General features: G+C 43.9%; 1 protein-coding gene across 1 annotated transcript in view; it reads right to left on the bottom strand.

Annotated features, from left to right (window-relative positions):
* LOC137519142 (fibrocystin-L-like) overlaps positions 1 to 27,557 on the bottom strand; it is a 249,726-nt gene that overhangs the window by 180,523 nt on the left and 41,646 nt on the right. The window contains exons 9-16 of the mRNA XM_068237924.1: positions 24,866 to 24,987; positions 17,794 to 17,926; positions 17,464 to 17,656; positions 12,198 to 12,340; positions 9,641 to 9,745; positions 6,650 to 6,835; positions 5,595 to 5,765; positions 4,703 to 4,917 (exon numbers count right to left, since the gene is read on the bottom strand). Coding sequence (XP_068094025.1) covers positions 4,703 to 4,917; positions 5,595 to 5,765; positions 6,650 to 6,835; positions 9,641 to 9,745; positions 12,198 to 12,340; positions 17,464 to 17,656; positions 17,794 to 17,926; positions 24,866 to 24,987 — 1,268 coding nt within the window. The remainder of the gene's footprint in view (positions 1 to 4,702; positions 4,918 to 5,594; positions 5,766 to 6,649; positions 6,836 to 9,640; positions 9,746 to 12,197; positions 12,341 to 17,463; positions 17,657 to 17,793; positions 17,927 to 24,865; positions 24,988 to 27,557) is intronic.

The raw sequence follows: 27,557 nt of genomic DNA, 5'->3' as shown, positions 1-27,557 counted from the left end.
CTGGGAGGTTCAGGGAGGGCCAGGGTGGGAAGATCATAAATTCCGTTTTGTCCAGGTTTAGTTTTAGGAACCTAGTGGACATTCAGGAGGAGATGGCTGATAGGTAGGTGGAGACCTTGTCCATGGTAGTGGTAGATAGGTCAGGAGTGTGTAGATCTGGGTGTTATCTGCATACAGATGATAGTTAAAACCTGTGGAGGAGATAACCTTGCCAATGGAGGATGTGTATAGTGAGAACAGTAGGCGGCCAAGGACTAAGCCTTGGGGGACTCCTACTCCTACTGAGAGGTGTTTGGGGGTAGATGAGGACTCATTGAAGGAGTTCATGAAGGTGCGGTTGGAGAGGTAGGATGAGAGCCATCCCAGGGCGAGGTCATGAATGCCCATGGACTGGAGGGACTGGAGGAGTAAGGGACTGTCCACTGTGTCAAAAGCTGCTGAGGCGAGATCATTATCCACTTTGGTGAGAGCTGTTTCGGTTGAGTGGGCAGGCCAAAATCCAGATTTTAGCGGGTCTAGCAGGAAGTTGGCATTGAGGAATTTGTAAACTAGATGCTCAAGGAGTTTTGAGACAAAGGGTAGGAGGGAGATAGGGCGGTAGTTGGAGGGTAGTGAGAGGTCGAGGAAGGGTTTCTTGAGCAGGGGTAGTACAGTGGACTGCTTGAAGTCTTACGGGAAGGTGCCTGTGTATAGGGTGAGGTTAAACAGGGCAGTGAGGACTGGGGCCAAATGCGGGAAGTGAGGACGGAGTAAGTCAGAAGGGATGGGGTCAAAGGGGGAGGTAGTGGTATGGGAAGTCTGATGTAGGTGGTTGACTTCCTCAATGGTAGTAAAACTGAAGGAGGTGAGGGGAGGATAGGATGGAGGAGGATTGGCCTTCTGTCCCCAAGAAGGAATGGAGTCAAGGGGGGAGGTAGTGGTATGGGAAGTCTGATGTAGGTGGTTGACTTCCTCAATGGTAATAAAACTGAAGGAGGTGAGGGGAGGATAGGATAGGATGGAGGAGGATTGGCTAGGACACATGGGTTGAGCTGAAGTATATCTTGCTGCCATCGACCAAGTGGGTGGGAGGGTGGTTGGAAAGTGCCTTCTGTGAGGAGGCTGAAGGAGAGAAGGTGATGGTCTGTGGGCAGGAAGGGTGTGATGTCAAGGTCTGTTATTGTGGTGGATTTACTGAGTATCAGGTCAAGAGTGTGACCTGCATTATGGGTGGGGGTGTTGGTATGTTGTACTAGGCCAAGGGAGTTGGTCATAGTGAGTAGCCGGGTCAGGACAGAGTTGTTGGGTTCATCAATGTGAATGTTGAAATCCCCAAGGATAATGGTGGGGACATCAGATGAGAGGATGTGTGGGAGCCAGGAGGCAAGGTTGTCAAGAAAGTGAGGAAGAGAGCTCGACGGAGGGCGATATAAGACCGCAACAATGGCTGGGAGGGGATGGTAGAGGCGGATGGTGTGGGCCTCGAATGATGTAAATTGTAGGGAGGGAGGTGGGGTGATGACACGGAAGATGCAAGTTGGGGAGAGGAGCAGACCCACCCCTCCCCCGGGTCTGTTGTCTGGTCTGGGGGAGTGACTGACGAGAAGCCCCCAATAGGTGAGGGCAGCCTCTGCGACAGAGTCAGAGGGGTGAGCCATGTCTCTGTGAGTGCGAGGATAGTGAGGATTTTGGAGAGGAAGAGGTCGTGGACCGCTGTCAGTTTATTGCGGACAGATCTGGCATTCCAGAGACCGCAGGGTAGGGGGAGCATGTGTTTGTAGGTGGATGGAAATGAGGTTGGGGCGAAGTTGGATGTTGAGGTTATTTGGGAGCAGAAGGCTGTGAAGTGTGTGAAGCAAGTGAGCAGGTGATGCTTGTCTGGCAGCAGGCTGTGGCCCGGGGTTAGGCGATATATCACCAGCTGCAAGTAAGAGCTGGAGGGAAAGGTTTTTCAGCTGCTGGAGGGAGAGAGAGATTTCAGGAGAGCTAACAGTTCATGAGAAGCTGAGCAAGGTGAGGAAAGCAGAGCAGGTGAAATACATATGGAGTGTGGTACATTGGGAGGATGCATGTAGCAATGCAGCTTGTAGATATTTGCAGACAGGCAGAACAAAAGTAATGGAGCAAACTCTGTATAGAATACATTTGCAAATCAACTCTATCTGAAATGAACACATTGGGCTTGATTCACAAAGCCATGCTAACCTACTTAGCACCTTTGGGCGTGATAAGCAGGGTGCTAAGTAGGTTAGCACCGTTTTGACAATAAGATCGCGCGCAAAGTCCCGCGCGCAAAACTTTGCTTGCGCACAGAGTGGTGCGCGTGAAACGTTGCACCACGGTGCGACTTTAGTGTCGCATCCAATGCGTCTGCGAGGTGCATTGGATGCGAGGTGCGACGGCGCGCAAAATTTTGCGCACGGAACTTTCGCGCGAGTTGATTTTAACATGCCTAAACTGAATTTAGACGAGAAGGGGGGGCTTTTCACAAGCATGCTAACAGTTAGCACTGCTTTGTGAATCAAGCCCATTGTATATACAGTATTTCCAACTAGCTGATGTAATTGGCTGTTTGTGGCTATGCCCCCCTTACAGAATTTGTATTCCTATTACCTAATAACCGACTGTACTAGGTTTGAGGGCTCTGCCATTAACATTAATTAATCATTGTAAGAATGGCAGGAGTATAAATATTCCCCTTGAAAATCAATATGTGAATTTTGGTTGGCTATTGTAGGCTCCACCCACTTTCATGAATATGAGTCCCAACCACCTAGTGGCCAACTGTGCAAATTTTAAGAACCCTGCCATTCACAGTGTAACAATGGCTGCAGTTTATATTTTCCTTGTGAATTTTTTGAGCCCCACCCACTTTTTGTAACCTTGACACACAGTCACTCAATGACCAAGTTTGTGAGCTTTGGGATTCCTGTCATCAATAATGTGAGCATGAAAGCAGTTTATCAAGCAAAGAGATGTGATTGGCTGTGGCTCCACCCCTTTCTTGAATCTTAATTCCCATCACCCAGTGACCAACTGTGCCAAGTTTTAAAGCCCTGTGAATTAACAGTGTAAAAATGGCTTTAGTTTCGGGTGCTCGGGTATGTATTTCGTTGTTGTTGGCTCCGCCTACTTTTTCTTACTGTCACTGACAGTCACTGAATGACCAAGTTTATGAGCTTTGGGCTCCTTGGCATCAATAATTTGTATTTTTTCACTGAAATGAAACAAATCTGGTTGGTTTTTGCTCCACCCCTTCTCTGAATTTGAACCCCCAGTCAACCAATGATCAACTGTACCAGGTTTGAGGCCTGTGCCATTAACAGTGCAAGAATGGCAACATTTTACATTTTCCCCTTGAAAATTAATAGGTGAATTTTGATTGGCATTTGTAGGCTCCGCCCACCTTTCTGAATATTAATCCCAGTCACCCAGTGACAAACTGTGCAAAGTTTGAGAACCCTGCCATTAACAGTGTGAGAATGGCTGCAGTTTACATTTTCCCACCAAAATTTGTTTTTAGCTCCACCCACTTTTTGTAACGTGACCAAGTTTATGAGCTTTCAGGTTCCTGGCATCAAAAATGTGTGAATGAAAGCTCCCCCCCTTTAGTGAATTTGAACTCCAGTCACCCAATGACCAACTGTAGCAGGTTTGTGGCCTCTGCAATTAACAATATAAGAATGGCAGCAATTTAAATATTCCCCTTGAAAGTCAATAGGTGAATTCTGATTGGCTGTTGTAGACTCCACCCACTTTCATGAATATGAATCCCAGCCACCCAGTGACCAAGTGTGACAAGTTTGAAAACCCTGCGATTACCTGTGTAAGAATGGCTGCAGTTTACATTTTCCCATTTAAAATGAACGGCTGCAATGCAGTTTTATGCCTTGCCCACTTTCCCCAAATTTTTTACCTTGGTCACGGAGTGACCAACTGTGCCAAGTGTGGGGACTCTTGCTTATTAATGTGAGAATGGCAGTCTTTTACATTTTTTTTCATTGACATGAATAGGTGAAATCTGATTGGCTGTTTGTAGCTCCGCCCAGGTGAGAAGATATCATCCCAGGTAGTAAGGGATTTGTAAACCAAATTTCATTGAAATCGGTCAAGGCGTCTGAGTGATCGCGGCAAATACATACACACATCCACTTTTATATACTATATATAGATTCCATTTATGAGGCCATTTGAGGATTTATAATTGTTTCCTTACCTTTGCATTTATTGGATCGGAAGGTTGATCGTTCGGTAAAACTGTACAGTTAATGGGCACCTTTGAACGACCTCTGGGACACATGTACATATTATACTCTGATCTAAGACAGCTGTGAACGACCACCTCAGCCAAGTTGCATTTACCGTGTGTACGGTATCTACTGTAACTTTAGTCTTCCATCTTATCTTATCGATAGATTTAGGAAGTGAGATGTATTTTACATATGTACCTGTATGTCTGTTTGCTTATCAGTATGCTATCTATCTGTCTGTCTATCACCATCTTTTGTTTTTCATAACCTTTTTCATTGTTAAAAATGCTCAAAATATACAAAAACACTTTCTTGTATGTTATATAAACTAATAAAAAGAAAAGAAAAAAAGAATCAAACAATAACAATACAAAAGTGTAGTAATAGGATGGAGGAGAAAGTTAGTAGCCCTCTATGAGATACAGTTGTGTTTGTAGGTATATAACATTGTCCCCACCCATTCTATCACCCACCTGGTTAGCACAAGTGATGTTACTGAATCCAGCCCCTGTTATGGTGATGGCATCACGAATGGTTCCAGAGGTTGGGGTGATGCCAGTAATGGAAGGTGAGTAACATCTGGAGAAGGTGAACCAGAAGGAGCTGTTATCGGAAGGGACATTGCTGAGCCTAGAACAGTTAGGTGCTGGGGTGACACAGGTTGCAGCTGGCACAGGTATGGAAGCACCTGTAGAAAGATGAAGGAAGTGAAGAAAGCAATATGTTTTTAATTTTTATTTATTTTTAACGCCTAATCCAAACTAAAACATTTTATTTTGGTCTAATGGAGTTGGAGGTCGAAAAAGACAGGGACAAGAGGAGCCCAATTTAGTGGTGTAGTATTTGGATGTAAGGAGAGAAAAGGAGGGAGAGAAAGTAGAATTCTTATAAGTAGATGCTCACAATTCTAGCAGTGCATGCAAAGCAACCATGATAAGATGGGACAGTTGGGAGCTATGCTTTCTGAATACATTTTAGTATTTCATTTGAGTGGGTCCTTAGGCTAGGTTCACAGTGGTCAGTGGCAGAACGCACACGTTATAATAAGTGTCTAGTACTTGAGGGTGGATAACCCCAAACGTTGTGCCTGTCTTGTTATGCTGTACAACCACTATATGTAATACAAAACAAAGTTTCGGAGATTCATCCCATTTGAGGATCGAGTGTGGATTGCACACATATGGTCAGTATTCTGGAGGTGTGAAGAACCTCTTCACTTGGGGTCCCCATGATACATGGTCACACCTCAGGCCTGCGGACACACCCTCACCCATACAAGCAGCAGCCCCACCATAACATCACTACACAGAGTATCAGAGCATAATAGTCAATACTTGTCTTGTTTTTTGCTCATTTTCCCCTTACCTGGCGCATAGTTTGCCTCTGCACTCCCTACAGTCACATGCACGGCGCTGGTCTGCTCAGAAGCTGGAGATACATAGACCACTCCCTGCATGACGAGGCTGAATGCATCATTCACATTACCGCTGCTATAGTAATAGTTACCCGGGGAGGTGAACTGGTAAGAAAAGGAACCTAGGAGGAAAAAATATAATAAATATGCAAATTAAAAGATATATATATAATAGATTAAGGTGATGGGGGACTGGGGGCCCTAGGGCGCCTCTTACTCTAATAGCAATCAGTGTGTGACAGCTTGGGTTGGAGGGGATGGAGGGGCGCACTTTGGTGTCTCAGCCTTGGGTGCTGGAGAAGCTTGTCCCGGCTCTGGTCACCAGCAAAAAAATACAGCAAAGTCCCCATTAACTGGCACCTAGAAATCTCAACTAACCAGCATGCCTGAGGGATACAGTGGACTTTGCATGTGGCGGGTTTTGAGGCTATTTAAATACTTACTGAGCTTCCAGCGACGTGTAGCAGTATTTCCACATCACCTAGCGAGCTCCTACCACTGTCCGTGCACGCAAGTCAGTAGGTCACGTGACCTGGTGCCGGTCAGCTGACGCGCTGGCTTGCGTGCACGGGGGATGCCAGAAAGCCTCTAGCAGGCTCTTACGAGATGTGGAAGTACTGCTACATGCTGCTGGAGGCTCAGTAAGAATTTGAGGGGGGGGGGGGGCGGAGGTTTGTGCATTTTAGGCCAGTTGTTCAAGCAACTGGCAAGCACATGTATCCGGCATCAGGGGATCCCCGTCGGTGCCGGATATTATGGACTCCGCTGTACTTAAAATAATGTTGTACTTTTTTTATTTTTTTTACCAACTTTTTGGTAACTGTAAAGATATTTTAGACAGATGATGAAAAAATGGTCACCTAGGAGAAAGCTCAGGAGAAAATGTAAGTTGCATGTAGGCCAATAAGTTACTGCTGATGACAAAGCTAGGGAGGTGCAAGAGGTCCTCTGCCATGAAACAATGCAGACCCATCACAGACAGAAAAGAAATGACCTGAATACAGACCTGTGGCCACTCGGGATCCGCTGTTGAAGGCGACACCATCATAGGTGGTGTTGGCCGGATCTGACACTGAGAACACTCTGTATCCAACACCCGCAATGGAAAGTTGTGACTTCCACTGCCAGACCACAGTGTCTCCTACAGATATATCCAGCCTGGATGGAGACCATGCATAGCCAGCACCATAAGCTGAAACAGAAGCACATGGTATTACCAGAAGCAAGAATCGTCTCACTGCTTGGGAGTGGATTGACGTACTGTACATACAAATAGCAATTTTTAACATAATAAGGGTCTATAAATGGTGTCAAAAAACAAATGCATAGACTTTCAGACTTGCAATTCCCATTATAAAATTCTATTTATTAAATGATAGGTGCTCAGGCTATTCTGATGGATTACCTTCCATAAAGTGAAAAAAAAACCTCATGGAATTAGCACTCTAGTGTAGTGCGTAAGGAACTTAATCAAGATGCATTTAGATATAGCCTATCCTATATAATAAAACCCTACCTGGCCCTGCGTCATCCTCCTGTCATGCTACTGCGCATGTGTAGCTGTTGGGACAGAAGAAGGATGGGGCCAGGGTGGTGGGCTGGTGTGTGCGGCCGATGCGCGCGTGCTGGCATGCGGCGGTGGGATAGACCTCAGAACTACTGAGCCTGCGCAGTACAGCCCGGAGGATGTCCGATGACGTCAGCGCGCCGGCGTGACACGCATAATGGAGCGCAGAAGAAGCCCAACCTGGCCGCCGGCCTGGCCGGGTCGGGTCGGCCACCGGAGACCACCGGGAGCCTGCGGAGCGGCGCCGAGGGCACCTCCTGCCTGCCACGGGCTGGAGGAAGCCCCAGGTAAGTGGATTTCGATTTTTTTTTTCTTTGTGTCTCTGAACCTTCCCTTTAAGGACCAGAGCCTTTTTCTCCATTCAGACCACTGCAGCTTTCACGGTTTATTGCTCAGTCATACAACCTACCACCTTACCTCATTTTCTTGTCACTAATACAGCTTTCTTTTGGTGCTATTTGATTGGTGCTGCGAGTTTTAGTTTTTATTATATATACATCAAAAAAGACATGAATTTTGTCAAAAAATGATTTTTTTTTTACTTTCTGTGCTGACATTTTTCAAATAAAGTAAAATTTCTGTATACATTTTTGTCCAAATTTATTCTGCTACATGTCTTTGATAAAAAAAAAATCCATTCATTGCATATTTATTGGTTTGGGTAAAAGTTATAGCGTTTACAAACTATGGTGCCAAAAGTGAATTTTCCCATTTTGAAGCATCTCTGACTTTTCTGACCACCTGTCATGTTTCATGAGGCGCTAAAATTCCAGAATAGTATAAATACCCCCCAAATGACTCTTTTTGAAAAGAAGACATCCCAAAGTATTCACTGACAGGCATGGTGAGTTCATAGAAGATTTTATTTTTTTGTCACAAGTTAGCGGAAAATGACACTTTGTGACAAAAAACAAAAACAAAAAAAGTTTCCATTTCTTCTAACTTGCGACAAAAAAAATGAAATCTGCCACGGACTCACTATGCTCCTCTCTGAATACCTTGAAGTGTCTACTTTCCAAAATAGGGTCATTTGTGGGGTGTGTTCACTGTCCTGGCATTTTGGGGGGTGCCTAATTGTAAGCACCCCTGTAAAGCCTAAAGGTGCTCATTGGACTTTCGGACCCTTAGCGCAGTTACGCTCAAAAAAGTGCCACACATGTGGTATTGCCATACTCACGAGAAGTAGTATACGATTTTTTATTTGTCACAAGTTAGCGGAAATCGATTTTAATTGTTTTTTTTTTCACAAAGTGTCATTTTCCGCTAACTTGTGACAGAAAATAAAATCTTCTATGAACTCACCATACTCCTAACGGAATACCTTTGGGTGTCTTCTTTCTAAAATGGGGTCATTTGTGGGGTTCCAATACTGCCCTGGCATTTTAGGGGCCCTAAACCGTGAGGAGTAGTCTTGAAACCAAATGTCGCAATATGACCTGTGAAATCCTAAAGGTACTCATTCGACTTTGGGCCCCTTAGCGCACTTAGGGTGCCAAAAAGTGCCACACATGTGGTACTACCGTACTCAGGAGAAGTAGTATAATGTGTTTTGTGGTGTATTTTTACACATACCCATGCTGGGTGGGAGAAATATCTCTGTAAATGACAATTTTTTGATTTTTTTTTACACACAATTGTCCGTTGACAGAGAGATTTCTCCCACCCAGCATGGGTATGTATAAAAATACACCCCAAAACACATTATACTACTTCTTCTGAGTACGGCGATACCACATGTGTTACTCCGGGAACCGTTTGCCGGCGAACCATTCGGGACATCTCTAGACTGCTAAGCTTTGAAACGGACTGTATGAGTTATATGCTCCCCTATATTGGCCGAGGAAGTGGGATAGACCCACAAAACATGTTGCACCCTTCTGGAGTATGAAACGGACTGTATGAGTTATATGCTCCCCTATATTGCCCGAGGAAGTGGGCTATACCCGCGAAACGCGTTGCACCCTTCTGGAGTAAATAAACTTTTTGTTAAAACCAGGAACTTTTTCGTGTCTGCATTTGAAGGGGTAAGTCCACCACTGCCCACTTCATTTTAAATCTTTTAACAAACTGTTTTTACTCTTCTAGTTATTTTATTATTTTCTAATTTGAAATATTGAAGAGAGAAGTCAGAAAACCTCTAGGAAATTGTCCATACACTTTGAGGTACATAAACCCATACTTCCTAATGCTGAGAATACACGATGAGATTTTTCAGCAGATTTACTGTCGGATCGATTTCCTATTGATTTCTATTCACTTCTATGAAAAATTGATCAGAAAAACAATCGAAAATAAGATCGGACCTGTCGGAAATGATCTATCGAACCATCTATCAGCCAAAAAATCTCATGGTGTATTCCCAGCGTAATGGAACAAGCTGCCCCACAATAATTGGCACAAATAACAGCAATACAGCTACTCTGCTCTTACTGTTATCTCTTCCAGCGTTTGTGACAGTGAAGGTTGTTCCAGGATTTTGGATCACACAGGTCAGCTGCGTGGCGGAGCTGGTGGTGACATTGCACGGCACAGAGCCTGAACAAGAGAAATCATAGCAAGCAGATTAAATAAAGCTTCAACATTTTCATACAGATTTACAGACACGCAATTAACTTTTCCCCTGAATTATTTTTTTGCTTGCTGATGGTTTGCAAGACACTTCATTTACAAGTTGTGAAATACAGGGAGTGCAGAATTATTAGGCAAATGAGTATTTTGTCCACATCATCCTCTTTATGCATGTTGTCTTACTCCAAGCTGCATAAGCTCGAAAGCCTACTACCAGTTAAGCATATTAGGTGATGTGCATCTCTGTAATGAGAAGGGGTGTGGTCTAATGACATCAACACCCTATATCAGGTGTACATAATTATTAGGCGACTTCCTTTCCTTTGGCAAAATGGGTCAAAAGAAGGACTTGACAGGCTCAGAAAAGTCAAAAATAGTGAGATATCTTGCAAAGGGATGCAGCACTCTTAAAATTGCAAAGCTTCTGAAGCGTGATCATCGAACAATCAAGCGTTTCATTCAAAATAGTCAACAGGGTCGCAAGAAGCGTGTGGAAAAAACAAGGCGCAAAATAACTGCCCATGAACTGAGAAAAGTCTAGCGTGCAGCTGCCAAGATGCCACTTGCCACCAGTTTGGCCATATTTCAAAGCTGCAACATCACTCGAGTGCCCAAAAGCACAAGGTGTGCAATACTCAGAGACATGGCTAAGGTAAGAAAGGCTGAAAGACGACCACCACTGAACAAGATACACAAGCTGAAACGTCAAGACTGGGCCAAGAAATATCTCAAGACTAATTTTTCTAAGGTTTTATGGACTGATGAAATGAGAGTGAGTCTTGATGGGCCAGATGGATGAGCCAGTGGCTGGATTGGTAAAGGGCAGAGAGCTCCAGTCCGACTCAGATGCCAGCAAGGTGGAGGTGGAGTACTGGTTTAAGCTGGTATCATCAAAGATGAGCTTGTGGGGCCTTTTCGGGTTGAGAATGGAGTCAAGCTCAACTCCCAGTCCTACTGCCAGTTTCTGGAAGACACCTTCTTCAAGCAGTGGTACAGGAAGAAGTCTGCTTCCTTCAAGAAAGACATGATTTTCATGCAGGACAATGCTCCATCACATGCGTCCAAGTACTCCACAGCGTGGCTGGCAAGAAAGGGTATAAAAGAAGAAAAACTAATGACATGGCCTCCTTGTTCACCTGATCTGAACTCCATTGAGAACCTGTGGTACATCATAAAATGTGAGATTTACAAGGAGGGAAAACAGTACACCTCTCTGAACAGTGTCTGGGAGGCTGTGGTTGCTGCTGCACGCAATGTTGATGGTGAACAGATCAAAACACTGACAGAATCCATGGATGGCAGGTTTTTGAGTGTCTTTGCAAAGAAAGGTGGCTATATTGGTCACTGATTTGTTTTTGTTTTGTTTTTGAATGTCAGAAATGTATATTTGTGAATGTTGAGATGTTATATTGGTTTCACTGGTAAAAATAAATAATTGAAATGGGTATATTTATGTTTTTTGTTAAGTTGCCTAATAATTATGCACAGTAATAGTCACCTGCACACACAGATATCCCCCTAAAATAGCTAAAACTAAAAACAAACTAAAAACAAACTAAAAACTACTTTCAAAAATATTCAGCTTTGATATTAATGAGTTTTTTGGGTTTATTGAGAACATGGTTGTTGTTCAATAATAAAAGTATTCCTCAAAAATACCACTTGCCTAATAATTCTGCACTCCCTATATATCACCAATGTGAAAAAGTGAATTGCATATGGGCCAAAGGATTTGTGTTCCTGAGTTTTCCCCTAGGAGATAATTTTTCCTCTACTGTTTAAAATAACTTTTCAATATTCTGCAAAGGAAAAGTGGGTGATAAAGTACTGTCAACATATTCTGAGTATTTTCTTGCTTGCAGGTAGCTTAAAACAAGTTAAAAGGCGTTTTATTGATAAGACATGAAAATATCACCTAGGAGAAAATGTAGGAAAAATAACAGGTGGATTGATTTAAAGAGAAACTCCGACCAAGAATTGAACTTTATCCCAATCAGTAGCTGATACCCCCTTTTACATGAGAAATCTATTCCTTTTCACAAACAGACCATCAGGGGCGCTGTATGCCTGATATTGTGGTGAAACCCCTCCCACAAGAAGCTTTGAGTACTGAGGTACTTCTGGCGGTTTCCTGTCTGTGAACCCTGTTACATTGTGGGAAATAGCGGTTTACAGCTGTTGCCAACTGCCAAACAAAGCAGGCAGCAGCTACATCACCTGCCAACAGTAAAACGGTCACCATGTGATAAATCTCAGAATGTAAATCAGGGAGAGGAAAGATTTTACAATGGGCAAACACTGACTAAATCATTTATACATAATTATTGTAAAAATGAAGCACTTTTTTTATTACATTATTTTCACTGGAGTTTCTTTTTAAGCCCCATATCTGTATCGCATGCACATTGCAATAACCTACCTATCTGGACTTGGTTGTCTTGTGGATTAGGGCTAAATCCAGATCCAGCCAGTGTGACTTTGGTTCCTCCATACAGGGATCCGTACTGCGGGGAGACGCTGGTCACCTCTAGAATGTACTCAATTGTTGTTCCATTATTATTGCTGAAAAAAAACCAGCAGCCAGTAAGACCTTTTATAAAATGCATTGTAAATTAATTTCAAGTGTTTTAAAAACAGGGAACACCAAGAGCCCCAATAGTGTAATTAGTACTGGACAAGGTGGCAATAAGTTTGTATTGCTAGATACTCACACGTCAGGGTCACCAGCAGGCAACCACTGTAAAGGCAGGTGGGAAGATTGTCCTGACCCCACTCAGGATTAAGAAGTCGCTCTCTGTAGACAGGAAGAAAGGGTAGCAACCCTCCACCAAGGGTGGACTCAAAATTGTATACAATGAACAGAGGCGCCAAAAGTATAGGATTAGATTAAATGAGCTTAAAAACCAACTTAAATGGCAAAATTGAAGGTGCTTAATTTGAATCCTTGTGAAGATTGTTTGATACTCCTCCCTATATTGCCTGATGAAGCAGGGTTGAACCTGCGAAACGCGTTGCATTTCTTTTTGGAGTTCCTAATAAATGTGTTTGACTGTCTGAATCGCAGTCGTTGTCGTGTCTGCTTGAGGGAGGTAAGACCACCACTTCCTCCTTCAATTTTGCCATTTAAGTTGGTTTTTAAGCTCATTTAATCTAATCTTATACTTTTGGCGCCTCTGTTCATTGTATACAATTTCAAGTGTTTTGTCACTCGGTTTGCATTGAAAAAAGTTCCTCCACATGTCTATGTATTCTACAGGAACCTTTCACTGCCTGACACTTGTTAGTGACCTTTAGCCTCTGATGAGTCATTTTATGACGAAACCGGTGCGGCGCTGCTAAGGCCGATGCACCAAGCGGGACATGTGGAAAGGGGATGCGGGACGCTACCGCTTCCTGACCCAGAGATGGTGACATATATGCTGTTTACCTGTGTTTTTTATGTACGGGCATTACCTTTTAATTGTTTTTATTAAATTGCGGTTTTACACATGATCGTTCCTGTTTGAGTTTCCAGATACTTCCTAAGCATATTACCCTTGGTGACCACACAGTGTAACTTAAGCGCATTGGTGGATTGATATAAAGCCTGCTGCTGATTACTGCTGGTGAGCAGGGATAACTGGGGGGGGAGTGCCTGAAGTAGGGGGTGTTGGGCCTCTAACCCTGGTTTATGTAAACACTGCTCCTAGAGTGTGCCTGTCATAAAAAGGGTGCTAATCTTTATGTTACTTAAAGGGAACCTTAACCGGCGGGGAAAAAAAAATTCACTTACCTGGGGGCTTTCCCAAGCCACCTGCAGCCGTCCTGTGCCCGCGCCGATCCTTCGGTGCCCTCCGGTCTCCCTCCGCCGCTAAGTTTCATTTTCGGACGACTGCCAGTCGTCCTCGGGCAAAGCGTCATCTTCTTCCGCATTCCCCGTCGTAAAGAGCCGTAAAGCGCGTCCGCATGACGCGTTTGGCGTCATGCGGACGTACTTTATGGCTCTTTACGATGGGGAATCCGGAAGAAGATGACGCTTTGCCCGAGGACGACTGGAAGTCGTCCGAAAACGAAACTTAGCGGCGGAGGGAGACCGGAGGGCACCGAAGGACCGGCGCGGGCACAGGACGGCTGCAGGAGGCTTGGGAAAGCCCCCAGGTAAGTGAATTTTTTTTCCCCGCCGGTTAAGGTTCCCCACAGACTACCCTATATATTCTTTTATTTATTAAGGTGCAATTTGTTTTGGTTCTCGGGATCTATTGAAGTATCTGTGAATTGAGCGCAACGATCAGAAAAATTTGGATACAAAGGGAGCATGATGGCTGGCTGGTGGGGTCCATTTGGGTGATCAAAACTAATGTTTGTATGGCGAGCTGCCTAACTCAAGTGATAAAATTAAGGCTAGTTCAGCAATGATATGAACCAAATGTAAACATCACAAAAAGAACTCAGATTCTTTTGAGCAGAGCAGATTGTCCAAATGATGGTGCTATTATTGAAGAAAAGTAACTTACAGATGTAATTAGCATGCTTTAATCCTTATACATCCATATTACCAAATAAGTATACCTCCAATGTTAAAATGACTGTTTGCTGCTTCTACCCGTTACCATGCTTTAACTTTTACTTGCTAGCAAGCCCCTCCTGCATGGGCAGATCACAGAAAAATCATTCCAACCCCCTGCCTTTGTCTAACTTTTGCAAGCAAGGAGTGGGGGAAGAGGCAGGAGGGAGAGAAACAATGTGTGTGTAATTCCTTATCTTAGTAGCTAAGCATTGCTGGAGACTAGAGCTTGTCTTTTACTACAGGAACAAGCTCTAGTGTATTGGCTAATTTAAAAGAAAAAAAAGTAAGCTTTCAGCTTGTAAGCCTTCTTCAGACTCTTTTCCTGTTGACTGACAATATTAGAACATACAATCAGAAGGAAGCAGAGATTTTTTTTTTGCAAATACAGGTGTCATTCAGATACATTAATTACAAGGGATCTTGCAAGGCTTGTGATTTATTTAAAATAGACAGGATCCTGGGTTTACTTAACGCCTATATAGACTCAGGCTGACATGGAAGTTTTTACAATTCTGTAGTAATTGTTTCTGCACCGATGGTTGGAGATATGCAAAGGATCAACTTTGGAGTCACAAGTATTTGCAATAACTCCTACAGGATCTGCACCATCAAAAAGGTCCGTCTTTATTGTCAATCCATTAAAACATGGTTAAAAACAGATAGTGGGTAAGTACAGAGTGACGCACAGGCGTTACGGACTGCTTAGTCCTCAAACCATCACAGACCCACTCGCTACTACAGAATTGTATGACAGTGTGGGTCTGTGATGGTTTGATAAAGGACCAAGCAGTCCAAAACGCCTGTGCGTCACCCTGTACTTACCCACTATCTGTTTTTAACCATGTTTTAATGGATTGACAATAAAGATGGACCTTTTTGATGGTGCAGATCGTGTAGGAGTTAATGAAAGTTTTTACAGACCCTGTCCTGTCCAGTGTATACTCTGGGATCCTGGAGATATTTAACTGTTTGTTAAGCACTGTTTGTTTGTTTAACTGTTTGAGAGGGGGGCACAGTGATTCTCGGGGGGGGGGGGGGGGGGAGGGGGGGCGGGGGGGGGGGGGTTGGCTGTGCACCACCAAGAGAGTAGTTTCCATGCCTGAAAAATTAATTCTTTCAGGTAGCAAAATAAAAAAAGAAAAAGAGCCTGGTTATTAATAGGTTTTGCACTGTATATACACGTTTATTTTATGTCATGTCTCCTCAGGTGCACTATGGACACAGGTATTTCTGACATCATTTAAAAATATTGTTTTGTCTATCTTTTGTTTACATTTCTCACTTGATACAATTAAACACAAGATAACATTATGTAAAGTTCGGAAGCGGCCAGTTGGCTGTGCACCACTGTAGAGAATCACGTTGCATTTGTCAAGTGGAAGAAGTGTGTGTCTGTGTCTGTGTGTTGGTGTGACAGCCTTTTACACATGCAAAGAGCTTATTTGGCGTTTTTACAGCATTCAGTAATCTGTTTAACTACAGTGGCTGCTTTATCACGGATTCACAAAGCTGATCGAATGCTGAGTCCAATCATAAATAGTTGCTGCAATGCAGTAAGAGGAGATGACGGGATGTGGGGAATGTCCTTGGAAACACCTGTCATATTTTTTATGTAAATTAGGCCTTTATTTGAACCCGAAGTAACAATAAACTAATGAGACAAACATGTGTATTTATCCTCCTACTCCTAAAAATGACTCCCTTGGATATCCCATGGTTTTATTTTATTCTTAAACATTTACAAAGTAGATTTAATGTTTTATTGTCTCTGCTCAATGGCGGTCTATTAAGTGTCCCAAAGTTAAATACATAAACTATTGACCTTTTTCTACCTCTCCCCTGCCCTCTGAAGTTGTGTTCTTCCAGGAAAACTTTTATTGCTGTAATTAGTTTATTAGCGATATTTACTATATTCCCCATTCTCCACAAAGTACCGACAAGAGAGTAGTTTCCATGCCTGAAAAATTAATTCTTTCAGGTAGCAAAATAAAAAAAGAAAAAGAGCCTGGTTATTAATAGGTTTTGCACTGTATATACACGTTTATTTTATGTCATGTCTCCTCAGGTGCACTATGGACACAGGTATTTCTGACATCATTTAAAAATATTGTTTTGTCTATCTTTTGTTTACATTTCTCACTTGATACAATTAAACACAAGATAACATTATGTAAAGTTCGGAAGCGGCCAGTTCTGCTGGCAGGGAAGCTTCTAAGGGCTCTTTCACACCAGAGCCCTTTTCAGCGGTGTAACGCAAAGGCAGTTCTTTGTTTTAACCAAGGTAAAAGGAAAGTCCATAGACTTTCATTTTACCTTTCACACCCGGTACGTTGCAGTTCCGACGCACCCAGGAGTGTCGATCCGCCGGGAGTCGCCGTTTTCCGTCGGGTTCAAGGAATAGCTACCGCTGCTGATTGCGTCACACCGCAAATACCCGACGACACGCCGTAGGCTATCAATGCGTGCAGGAGAACGGCTCCTGCACTTGTTGTTAGATGTGAAAGGAGCCTAAAGCCTGTGTTAACCCATTGAATGCAGTTCTAGTAAAAAAAAAAAATGCTGGTTGTATATAATATGCTGTCTCTAATACCTTCCAAATCCCTGATCCAGAACTAGTATGCAGAGTAGGCGATTCCAATGGCTGCATGCTTGTTCCAGGCTTCACACAAACACCATTATAGCATGATGGATGGGTGATTGCCATATTTTAAAAGGAATACATATGGCAGCCTCCATTTTTCTGGTATCAAACAATTCCTTAATTCAATCTAAAGGGTGCCATAGAAGGGTATATACAAGGGAGGACCTTGTGGGCTCCGACAGTTAAACATACAGTATATGAAAAAGTTTCTACAAATACCATTCACAAAAGTAAAACAAATCAATATGGCTCTAGGGCATAAGCCCTATCCCAAAGGCATATGAATCCATGCCATGCGCTGATGAGCACCAAAAAGGCATAGACAACTGTATGCCAGTTGGATTGGTGTGGCTCTGTAAAATATATAATTTATATACATTTATAAGATACATGTCAAATCTCACCCGAAATTTTGCATTAATCGATAATTACGATGCAAAATTATGATTATGTGAAATTTTTGCTCATCATTATTCACTGGTGAAATACAGTATATACCTGGGAATTGCAAACCCCCAACTTCCAAACTGAACCTCAACAGGATAGATGCCAGGAGAGAGTGCTGGGAGGACACAGGTAATGTTTGTTGGTGTCCAATCAATTAGAGAACAAGGCACATCTCCAATGAAGACAGCATTCCCTGCTGATAGACTGCTGAAGTTCTGCCCAACAATAGTCAGAGTCGTGTTACCTGCAAAATATAAAACAACTTTTTTTAATACAGTTATCAGAGCCTCTTTTTAAAATCTAAGTTATTTACTTCTAATCTATTGGCTTCTGCAGCTGCTACCTTGGCTAATAATAACATAACTGAATACTTTTTCTCACCCAGAACGCTGCTGGTGGTTGGATTGATCTTTATTATAGTTGGACCAAAGTCTGAAGTAAATATGAATGCATTCCGTAATGTTCCATTAGCCCCATTGGAGGAAACCACGACATCTGCTGGACCTGCAGGACCCTGGAAATAATAATATTAATTATTGTTTGGCTGCATGTAAACCAGCATTATCTATGAGGGACATATGGAGTAGAGATGTTATGCTAGGCACACACACCGTACAACTTTCTGGCAGATTTACCTGCCAGTGCCAGATCTATTATTTCCACCATGTCTGATCTAAATTTAGATCGATTTTTGGATTTTCCAATCTTTCTTTAATGATTTTTAATATCGCTCTTTTTTATAAATTTTCATAGAACTGAGCGAAAATCAATACAAAAAAATGATTTAAAAATAGATCGAAAAATCGAGAGAGGGTGGAAAGTTAGAACTAGAAGGTGTTGTAACTACTTCCACATTCCTGCTTTGCATATCTAGGCCCCTTTAAAGCGGAATGAAACCCAGCATTTCTAATTTGCTCTAATAGATTATTTACAGCATATTATATAAAACCAGCATTTTTTTTTTTTACTAGAACTGCATTCAAAGGGTTAACACAGGCTTTAGGCTCCTTTCACATCTAACAACAAGTGCAGGAGCCGTTCTCCTGCACGCATTGATAGCCTACGGCGTGTCGTCGGGTATTTGCGGTGTGACGCAATCAGCAGCGGTAGCTATTCATTGAACCCGACGGAAAACGGCGACTCCCGGCGGATCGACACTCCTGGGTGTGTCGGAAGTGCAACGCACCAGGTGTGAAAGGTAAAATGAAAGTCTATGGACTTTCATTTTACCTTGGTTAACACAAAGAACTGCCTTTGCGTTACACCGCCGAAAAGGGCTCTGGTGTGAAAGAGCCCTTAGAAGCTTCCCTGCCAGCAGAGCTGGCCGCTTCTGAACTTTACATAATGTTATCTTGTGTTTAATTGTATCAAGTGAGAAATGTAAACAAAGCCTTGACTCACACTGCCGGGTCCCCTGAACAAAGTCAGACAAGCATAAATGCTTTCTGATGCTTTCTGGTTAAGTTAGAGGATGAATAACGCAGTTATAAATAAAATGCAAAGTCAGCTCTCAGAGTAAAATAAGTGTACCTTAGAAACGTATAATTTCGAAATGAATAATAATACTTATGCACAAAAGCAAATATGCTAACCGTATGGCATATAAAAAGTAGGAAAACATGTTTTTATTGAATATTATGTCAGGGTTTTATACCGCTTTAAACTTTACTTGCGGATCGGGGTGTAGATATGCATATTTGCCGTCATTTCTCGGGGGTATATTACTGCTATTTTTGCAAATAATGCCTTGTAATTATTGACATACTGTACTATACAAAAAAACAACAACCTGGAAAACATACACCTATAGTTCCAAATAAAGTATTTTCACCATACATTGTACTAGGGACACAATTTAAATGTTGTAATAATCAGGACAAATGGGCAAATAAAATTTGTGGATTTTATCTACAGGAGAACTTTTTATTTTCAAACTATAATTAATGAAGCTAAGAAATAGTTAATTTTTTTTCTAACTTTTCCCTGTAAAATACATATAAAATAAAATGATTCTTAGCACACAAAAAAAAACAGCCAAAAGAACAAAAGAAAGCCTACTTTGTGCCGCAAAAACAATATATAGATCATTTCATTGTGGTAAGTAGAGATTAAGTTATTGGCAAATAAATGGGAGGAGCTGGGTATGAAATTTGCTGTGGATTCTAAGGGGACATAACCTGTGTGAAAGTGCTAGGTGGGTGCCTATCAATTTATATGGTATGAAACAAGAACTGCTTATTGTAGAACAATGTAATCTTCAAGGGTTTTAGTACTTGCACAGTATTTCTCAATGTTAGTCACCTATACTCTGTGACATCTTCGTTCACAATTATGTCGTGGCAGACACAATGTACAACTTTGTACACCTCGGTCCCCTCTGACAATCCCCCCATGGTAATCTTAACGTACTGTTATCTGTTCAGTACATCAAATTTTGGGTTAGCGAATGCCGAACCTGAACTTCCGTAAAAGTTCGAGTTTGCGCGAACCACCATAGACTTCAATGGGCAGGCAAATTATAAAACCTATAGGGACTCTTTCTGGCCACAAAAGTGATGGAAAAGTTGTTTCAAGGGGTCTAACACCTGGACTGTAGCATGCAAGGGGGATCCATGCAAAAAGTCCCACTAAAATTAGGTAGTTGAAGCTGAGTCGTGTTTTCATCTCTAAAGGGCAGAAATCAGAGTACATTCCTAAATTTCAGGAATTTAAAGGGCTGCTTTAAAATGTCCGGAGTGTGTACACGTGGTGGTTGTGTAAGGGTTACATCCGCTTCACTCTGACAGACCAAACTCGCCGTTTTTAACGCACCGCAAAGAGTTGTTAATAGTTGACACTCTCAGAACTTAAATGTTATTCCTTTCGGTGGCAATCTTTGGGTAGTGGTCACATTCGTGCTATCAGAATACAGTGAAAAAATAATGCACTCTAGTAGTACTGTGCCTGCAACTTAAAGTGTATCCGAGATAAACTTTTACTCATTGCATAACTGTGTTTCTTTCATACAGTTTATAGGGCATTCCTCAAGCCAAATACTTTTTTTGTTTTGTTTTAATGCTCTAATTCCCTGTAAACTAAACAAGCCTCGCCCCCACAGCTTTTCAGAGAACCTTGGCATTTTCAGACAGTAGCAAGGGCTCATGGGAGCTCAGTCTGGGCAGGAGGAGGGGGAGGTGTTACTAGCCAGAGATTTCAGAGGCAGAGGGGAGGAGGGAGGAGGAGAGGGGACTGAATTTACACAGAGGCAAGCTGATAGCATCTCCTGATAGCTTGTAGCAGCCTGTAACAAACACAACATGGCTGCCCTCATTGTATCACAGGAAGAAATAATCATATTCTGTTGAAGCTGTCTGCAGATAAATATGCTGTGTAAACTTTAGGTAACATATATAGACAAGTTACTTGTTATAGTTAGTTTTTCATCTCAGATCCATAGTGTGCTGTGCACACAGCTCTGGGTGTAAGTGTGGGCTGTGGAGTGTCGCACACAACAAAACACAAAACAAAACAGGATGAAAATGTAGCAGCCCTAAAAAGGGCTATTTGGGTGCTTTCATAGCAATTCAGTCAGCGAGGAACAAGAAAACAGACCTAGCTAACATTCCCTATCTTCTGCAGCAATGCCCTGTCCCTTCCTCTCACTATAGCAGCCAGAATATAAATCCAAAATGGCCAATGCAACTGCATTTTTAAAGGGAGGTGGGGGGTCCAGGAGGAGGTGCTAGGGGATTGGCCGCCATGTGTCTGACTGTGAGGTAAAGGGTCAAAGTTTAGCTCAATGATGATGTATAGGGGACGGGTCGAGCACGCCATGTGTTTACCGTCCGACGCGGGTGTGAACAGCTGATATTTTCCGGGAACTATGCGCCGGCGAACCGGTCTTTGCATCAGAAGCTTCCTGCTGAACAGTAGAGATGGGCTATCTCTACTGTTCAGCAGGAAGCTTCTGATGCAAAGATCCTTTTATTATTCTTTATTTATGTAGTACTGACATCTTCCACACTTTTTATATTGTATATATAGTCATGGCATTAATTGTTCCAGTGAGAAGCTGACAATCGAATGCCTACCATAATCAGTCATTGCCTGATATTGCTATCGTAGCCTAAATACAATTGGAAAGGGGGGGGGGGGGAGACCAATCAACCTATCAACGTGTTTTGTGAATGGGAGGAAAACAGCCCCGTTTCTATGGGCGTGCAAATAGTGCAATCGCCTAGGTCACCGGATTGAAAGGCAGGAGGGGGTGCAGCGGTGGGGGGAGCGGGCATAGTAGTTACAACTCACCCTCTGCTGCCGATCCCCCACAGCCTTTAATTCCTCTCTCAGGCGTCCATTGCATTGGTAACAGCGCCCCCTGTGATGACGTGACCGCATGTCATCACAGGGGGCGCTGTTACCAATGCAACAGATGATGGGACAGGAAGGAGATAGAGGCTGCAGGGGATCAGCGCCGGAAAGAGAGTTATAACTACTACGCCCGCTCCGGGGCACCTACCTACCTATCCTTTACTCAGGGGGACCTACCTATATAACCTATACTGCGGTCACCTACCTATCTAACCTATACTGGAGGCACCTGTCTATCTAACATATAGTACCAATCTATTTAACCTTTAGAGCTGGCATCTACCTATCTAACCTATACTGAGGCACCTACCTATCTAAGATATACTGGGGGCACCTACCTTTCTAACCTATGCTTGGGGCACCTACCTATTTAACCTATACTGGAGGCACCTGCCTATCTAACATATACTCGGGGCACCTACCTATCTAACCTATACTGGGGAAAATATACTGGCTATCTATATTAGAGGAACCTACCAGCTAACCTATACTGGGGGCACCTACCTATCTAACCTATACTGGTGGCACCTACCTATCTAACCTATACTGGGGGCACCTACCTATCTAAACTATACTAAGGGCATCTGTACTGGCATCCTATATTGGAGGCACCTACCTATCTAACCTATAATGGGGGCACCAACCTATCTAACTTATACCGGGGGCACCTATCTATCTAACCTATACTGGAGGCAACTATACTGACTACCTATATTGGAGGCATCTACCTTTCTAACCTATACTGGGGCACCTACCTATCTAACCTATACTGGTGGTAACTTTACAGGCTACCCTATACTGGGGGCACCTACGTAGCTAACCTATACTGGGGGCACCTACGTAGCTAACCTATACTGGGGGCAACAATGCCTGGCTAACCTATACTGCGGGCACCTACAACTAGCTTCATTCATAGGGTGGGGGCGGGGAAGGGGAGGAAATACATGCCCCGGGAGGAAATACATGCAAACAGAAGGAGAACATATAAACTCCATGGTGATAGAATCCTGGTCCATATTCGAACTGGGGGTCCTAGCACTGCAAGGCAAGAGTGCTATCCACTATGCTTCCATGCCACCCAATAGAAAGTGACTAGCTCTTTATATAGGCTCCAAGTGGAAAGTAAGTCGTGTTCAGCCACCTCTGGTGAATCTCCATCTATGTAAATTCATAGGTTAGCACTTTTAGCTGACCTTGGAAATAGTCAGTAGGTTATGGGTTTGACCTTCTGAGTTTTTTCAGTGATCTCAATAATGTAGTTATGACTCAATAGCTGAAGATTCTCCTAGCAGCCCTCTGTCTTGGTTTTCTTCTGTGGCATGGAGCTTTAAACCACTGGGATGAAGTAGGAAAAATCAACTCAAATAACCAAAATCCAGAACTCTTACCAGCACCAGCATCTAGACGTTAGTGATACAGCCTGCTAAATAGTGGGGGTTATTAGTTGTTGGGGGGGGTTATAAGTTGTGGGTGTATTAGTTGCTGGGGGAGGGTTATTAGTTCTGGGGGGGGGTTATTAGTTGCCCGGGGGGAGGGCTATTAGTTGCCATACGGGATGTTTATTATTTCCGGTGGGGGTTATTAGTTGCTCGGGGGGAGGTTTATTAGTTGCCATGGGGATGGTTATTAGTTCCGGTAGGGGGGGTTATTAGTTGCCCGGGGGGAGGGTTATTAGTTGCGGGGAGCTATTAATTGGCCTGGAGAGTATTATTAGTTGCCGGGGGATATAAGTTGCCCAGAGGGGTTATAAGCCGCCTGGGGGAAGGGTTATTAGTTGCCTGGGGGGGGGAGGTTATTAGTTGCCCAGGGAGAGGGTTATAATTTTTTCGGGGAGGGTTAAAAGTTGCTGGGGGTTTATTAGTTGCCAGGGGCATGGCTATTAGTTGCCCGGGGAGGGCTATTTGTTGTGGGGGGTTATTAGCTGCCCGGAGAGGGCTATTAGTTGTGGGGGGTTATTAGCTGCCCGGGGGAGGGTTATTCGTTTTTCGGGGGGGGGGGGGGGGTATTAGTGGCCCGGGGAGGGTTATTAGTTTCCCAGTGAGGAGAGTTATAAGTTGTCTGGGGAGGAGGGTTCTGTGTGAGAGTAGGGAGAGGTTTGGTCAGTGATATATTGGCAAATATTGCAGATATTTCACTATATCAGTCAGGATGTGGAATATCGGTAAGGGCCTGTACACACTGCTGCGCTTGCGCTGCGTTTTTAAAATCGCATGTGGTTTTTAAATTTAAAAGCCTTCATGAAAATAGAAAAATCACATTGAACCAGTGTGCCCAGGCCTTCACGATTTTCATGATTTTTCAGAAGACCTTGCGATTAAAAAAAATGCATGCGATTTTAAAAGCGTGGCACAAGCGCAGCAGTGTGTACAGGCCCTTAAAGGAATACTGTAGGGGGTCGGGGGAAAATAAGGTGAACTTACCCGGGGCTTGTAATGGTCCCCCGCAGGCCGCAGACATCCTGTGCCCGTGCAGCCACTCACCGATGCTCCGGCCCCGCCTCCAGTTCACTTCTGGAATTTCAGACTTTGAAGTCTGAAAACCACTGCGCCTGCGTTGCCGTGTCTTCGCTCCAGCTGATGTCACCAGGAGCGTACTGCGCAGGCTCAGACCATACTGGGCCTGCACGACACACTCCTAGTGACTTCAGCGGGAGCGAGGACACGGCAACGCAGGCGCAGTGGTTTTCAGCCTTTAAAGTCTGAAATTCCAGAAGTGAACCGGAGCATCGGTGAGTGGCTGCGGGGGCACAGGATGTCTGCGGGGGACCATAAGAAGCCCCGAGTAAGTTCAACTCATTTCCCCCGACCCCGTACAGTATCCCTTTAATGTACCAATATTCTACTACCGCAGTAAAATACCTTATATACCGAGCTTTTTGGGGGGTTTAATGCCGGGCCTAAATTAGGGTGCCTCTATCCATACCTGGAGCTCCAGGACAGACCAAATCACTTAATGAAAGAGAAAGGCAAGTTCTGAAACATTCCCCAATTTGCAGGTACCTCCCATAAAAAAAAAATATATAAAAAAAGCGCCTAACTAGTGTACGAGAGTTAAAAAAACATTGTGTAGAAATAGCAAATTGCATGGTTTCTCCTCTACTTACGGCTGAGGTCTGGCACTGAATCATGGTCAGATTAGCAAAGACAATGGTGCAGCTGTTACCACCAATATCTATCGATGAGTCACCACCAAATCCACTGCCGAATATCGTCACCAATACGCCCCCTACAGACAGAAGATACAAGAATATACATGAATATACATGAAAAAGTCAGTCGGTGTGCAATATGTAACATCACCACACTGCTGCAGCATCATGTGACAATGACTCATAGGAGGTAACACAAGCAACAATTAATCAGGAGGCATACCGTGACCTTGGCGAGCCCTCTGCATTTAGAGAATGGGCTCGTTCAGTAAAGAGACTAGGACTTAGTACATACACTATAAATGGCATGAAATAGCAAACAGTATCCACACAAGAAAATAGATGAAAAAAGGAAGAACAACAAAACATTTAGCCTTGTTCCAGCAAGATAATTCTTCTAGCTGTCTGACCATTTGTTTTCCTGGGGGCATAGCTAGGCAGGGGGTACATATGTCCCCGGGCCCAGTATCTGAGGGGCACTGCATTAGACTGCACTGTCCCCCCAAAGGGGCAGATCTTCCCTACTCTTATTTCACTCCTCGCCACCTTCCAGCCCACCTCTCCTCATGATGGAGTAGAAGAGGGCTGGAAGGAGGGGGAGAGTGAGAAGCAAGTGGGTGTTCAGAGGGAGGTCTGTGAGGTGGCCATCAGCTACATCGTCAGAGTTTACCTGGGTAAGGTAATGCTGCATGGGCAAACATGATGGTTCACGTGAAAACGTTTTATTCTGAGCTGTTTCATGTGCATTCAAGTGCATCCAGTTAAAGAGACACTGAAGTCTCATTTTTTACCTTATTTTCTTCTTCAGCAGTAAATTCTATGCTGCTGCTAAACTAGTTATTTATAGCCCTGAAAGTGACCTGCAAAGTTCCACAGGTCGCATCATTCAGCTTCCTGGTAGAGGCAGAGTTTTTCGCAGTAGCTCTGCCCAGTGGCGTAGCTAAGGAGCTGTGGGCCCCGATGCAAGTCTTACAATGGGGCCCCTCAAGCACTCTATACATAACAATTGATACGGCGCACCAAAACCTGCCAATGGTAACTACAGTGTCAGAGGTGCAAGAAGAGGCTGGGAAACAGCTTGTTAATGATTACCACTATTCAAAGTATCTATAGAAGTGATTATTATGAGCACAGGACCAATAGAGAGCTAATACTGTAGTTGAGGGAGGGCCCTTCGGGGCCCCTCTGGCCCAAGGGCCCCGATGCGGTCGCTACCGCTGCACCCCCTATTGCTACGCCCCTGGCTCTGCCTCTACTCCAGTCAATCTCCACCGATCTCTGCCTCTCCCCGCCCCTCTCAGTCTTCTTTTACTGAGAGGGGCGGGGAGAGGTAGAGATCGGTGGAGATTGACTGGATAAGAAGCAAAGCTACTGTGCAAAGCTCTGCCTCTACCAGGCAGCAAAATCTATGACCTGCAAAGTCATGGAACTTTGCAGGTCAATTTCAGGGCTATAAATCCCTTGTTCTGCCGCTGGGGCTTAGAATTTAATGCTGAAGAAGGCTGAAGAAGAAGATAAGGTACAAAAAAGAGACTTCAGTGTCTCTATATGTCCTGGCTCCACTGCGCTGCCCTGCCTAAAAGTCATAGGCCTCTACCCCCCTCCCTGCCCCGCCATGCGTGCACAGACGCATCCCGCTCGCCCGTCCCCCACTGCTGTCTGAAGTATATGCACACACGGAGATGTTGCTTGCTTGGCAGTTGGAAAAAGCTGTTATTTCCCACAATACACTGAGATTCACAGACAGCAGACTGTCAGGTCGGGGAGCACGGACACAGGGGTTTTGTTATGCAGGACTAGTAGACCTAAGGGCCGGTTTCCACTACAAAGTGATGCGAATGCGGCTACGTAGCCGCATCGCATCACTTCCGCCGCATCACTTCCGCATCTCCCGATGCGGACGTCAATGGAGTAGATGGGACGTGACTGCGGGAGGATGCGGCCGTACGAGAATCTGCAGCATGCTGTAGATTCTCAGATCAATCCGCACAACATGCATGCAGTGGAAACCCTTCCATTCCAGCGCTGCATGCTAGTGCGCATGTACGCGCACCCTGTCTGCCCTGCACGCACCCCGACTGCTGTACACACGCCCGCCCAGCTTCCTGGCCCGCGTACGTTAAAAAGGGGCGCTGGGAAAAAAGGGTGCGGGGTTTTAAACGATAAACATGGATAACGTTTAAAAATATAATGTACTATATTTCGTTTAAAAATAATGTTTTATAAAGTTATAAATCATTAAATAATGTGCATGAAATTGGCAATTGTGAAAACGTTAATCTTCCGTTTAAAAAGTGAAACGTATAATAACGTTTAAAAAAAAATAGTAAGTAACCCTCCCTGTACCTACCCCTAACCCCTAGACCCCCGTGTTGGTGCCTAAACCTAAGAACCCCCTGGTGGTGCCTAAACCTAAGACTCCCCTGATGGTGCCTAAACCTAAGACTCCCCTGTTGGTGCCTAAACCTAAGACCCCCCCTGGTGGTGCCTAAACCTAAGACTCCCCTGATGGTGCCTAAACCTAAGACTCCACTGGTGGTGCCTAAACCTAAGACCCCCCTGTTGGTGCCTAAACCAAAGACCCCCCTGTTGGTGCCTAAACCTAAGACCCCCCTGTTGGTGCCTAAACCTAAGACCCCCCTGGTGG

This window comes from Hyperolius riggenbachi, chromosome 5, assembly GCF_040937935.1.
Source record: "Hyperolius riggenbachi isolate aHypRig1 chromosome 5, aHypRig1.pri, whole genome shotgun sequence".
Classification (NCBI taxonomy): domain Eukaryota; kingdom Metazoa; phylum Chordata; class Amphibia; order Anura; family Hyperoliidae; genus Hyperolius; species Hyperolius riggenbachi.
This window is presented reverse-complemented; position numbering and strand designations above follow the sequence as displayed.